The following is a 1,812-nucleotide window of genomic DNA, read 5'->3' on the forward strand; positions in this document are numbered from 1 at the left end:
GAGGGAGAAGAGGGAGGGGAGGGAGGGCACGGTGACGGTGCCCTGCCACAGCTGGGCCCTGCCAACAGCTGCAAGGGGAGGCAGGTGGATGCGGGCCAGGCAGATCCAAAGCAGGGGAGGGGAGGAACAGACCTGGACCCAAAGTGGTGGGGAGAGGGAGGGGGCTGAACACAGGCCTCTGCCCACCCCCACTCATTCTTGACTAGCAATTGGCTAGTACTTTCATAAGTAAGCATGTTTAAACTTGCAGTTTACCTAATTCCTGCACCTATTTGATAAGGTGTGGTTTTCCAAGATTCCCCTTCAACCACATTCCCATCAGTAAGAATTATTTTGATGGGTCTGTTCTCATTGGCTGCTCTGTAGGAAAGCAAGGCATCATGTTCTTTTTTCAGTGTTTCATAAATCTTCATCCTGTCTTCTATGAAGTCTGGCTCATAGCACAGCTGTAAAAATCATAAACGTACATACATCTGTTTTTTAGAAGAAAACAAAGTAAGGAAGACTACGTAGTGCCATGAAGCTCTCATCTTGGGTAGAGCCTCTAAATAAATAATACAATTTATTATACTATCATTGCTGATATTCTAATCAAAAGATTAGCTATTAATAACTATCATGACCTTTTTCAAGTTTTTTTCAAATATGTTATAAAGATGGATATTAAAACATTTTAAAATGCATTACTGTTATGGATGGCACACCTCACCAGTCACTTACATCTTCCTTTCTACAATTTCTCACCTAGCAGCACCTGCCCTCAATACCTTCAAGAATTAACAATGGGGACCAAGGTATTTCACCTCAGTGCTCAAATCGTCTTGCCACACACACATGCTTACCTGTGTGTGTTGCAGCTAGTCCTGTGTGATCAGACCCTCACTTGCTAAAACATCTCCTTGTAACAGCAAACATTCTCCTGCAACTAGACATCTAACAAGAGTAAAGGAAACCTGCCAGTTATATTGTGTTGTACACATTGTGCAACAAAGAAGTACCATCCATGAACCAAGTCAAGACTTACCAGTAATAACTTTCCTTTGAGACCATATAAAACAGCTGCTTACCTCACCTCTAAGTCCATTCATAACTTCATTTTCCTTTTTCTTTTCCCTTTTATTCTTGCTCTTGGCAGGAACTGGGTTTGTAGCAGAGACATTCTAGAGAGAGAGGATTAGACACCGTCAAACCGACTGTACTGAAGCCAGCACCAGGCAGACACAAGCCAGCGAAAGAACATGGCCTAGTGATGGGCTGGGCCAGGGCTGTCCACTTCCAGGGTGCTTGTGATTAAAGCATAGTCCTGGGACTCCTACCCAGTTGCAGACCACCCCCTGCTTGGGGGGGGGGGCAGGCTCCCCCTCTGGCCTTTGCTCCAGGGAAAGGGTTGGTGCAGCACCATGAGTGCTGCCATGCCAGGGGAGCCCACGGGGTGCCCACGTGGCACACCCGAGAGGGAGCTCGCAGCCGGGGAGTCAGGGTGAATTGGGTGCGGTGTGGTAGGGCAGGGTGGGGGGCCCAGGCACATGGTGCAGTGAGAAGGGGGCTTGCTGGTGCCCTAAGCCAGGGTGGAGATGAGAATAGTGCTGGCTGTCACCAGGGCTGAAGGCGCTTTGCCCTGGACAGATACTTCCTACCCCGGGGGGCTCCTTCCCCGCGCCAGGGGCAACAGGGCCGCTGCCCAAGTCTCTCGCCACTGCTCCGGCATCAAACCCGTGCCGGAAGAAGGCGGCTCTGGGCCCCGCCGGGGAAACAAGCGCCGGGCGCGAGCCCAGGTACCGGCCCCAGCCCCCAGGGCGCAGGGCCGGGGCC

General features: G+C 50.8%; 1 protein-coding gene across 1 annotated transcript in view; it reads right to left on the reverse strand.

Moving 5' to 3' along the window:
• Positions 1 to 1,174, reverse strand: part of TARSL2 (threonyl-tRNA synthetase like 2) — a 24,470-nt gene extending 23,296 nt beyond the window's left edge. Inside the window, exons 1-2 of the mRNA XM_019504331.1 lie at positions 1,068 to 1,174; positions 256 to 446 (exon numbers count right to left, since the gene is read on the reverse strand). Coding sequence (XP_019359876.1) covers positions 256 to 446; positions 1,068 to 1,088 — 212 coding nt within the window. The 5' untranslated portion in view covers positions 1,089 to 1,174. The remainder of the gene's footprint in view (positions 1 to 255; positions 447 to 1,067) is intronic.
• Between the last annotated feature and the right edge of the window lie 638 nt (positions 1,175 to 1,812).

The sequence above is a fragment of the Gavialis gangeticus genome, unplaced genomic scaffold, assembly GCF_001723915.1.
Source record: "Gavialis gangeticus isolate Ggan-Ray unplaced genomic scaffold, GavGan_comp1, whole genome shotgun sequence".
NCBI lineage: Eukaryota > Metazoa > Chordata > Crocodylia > Gavialidae > Gavialis > Gavialis gangeticus.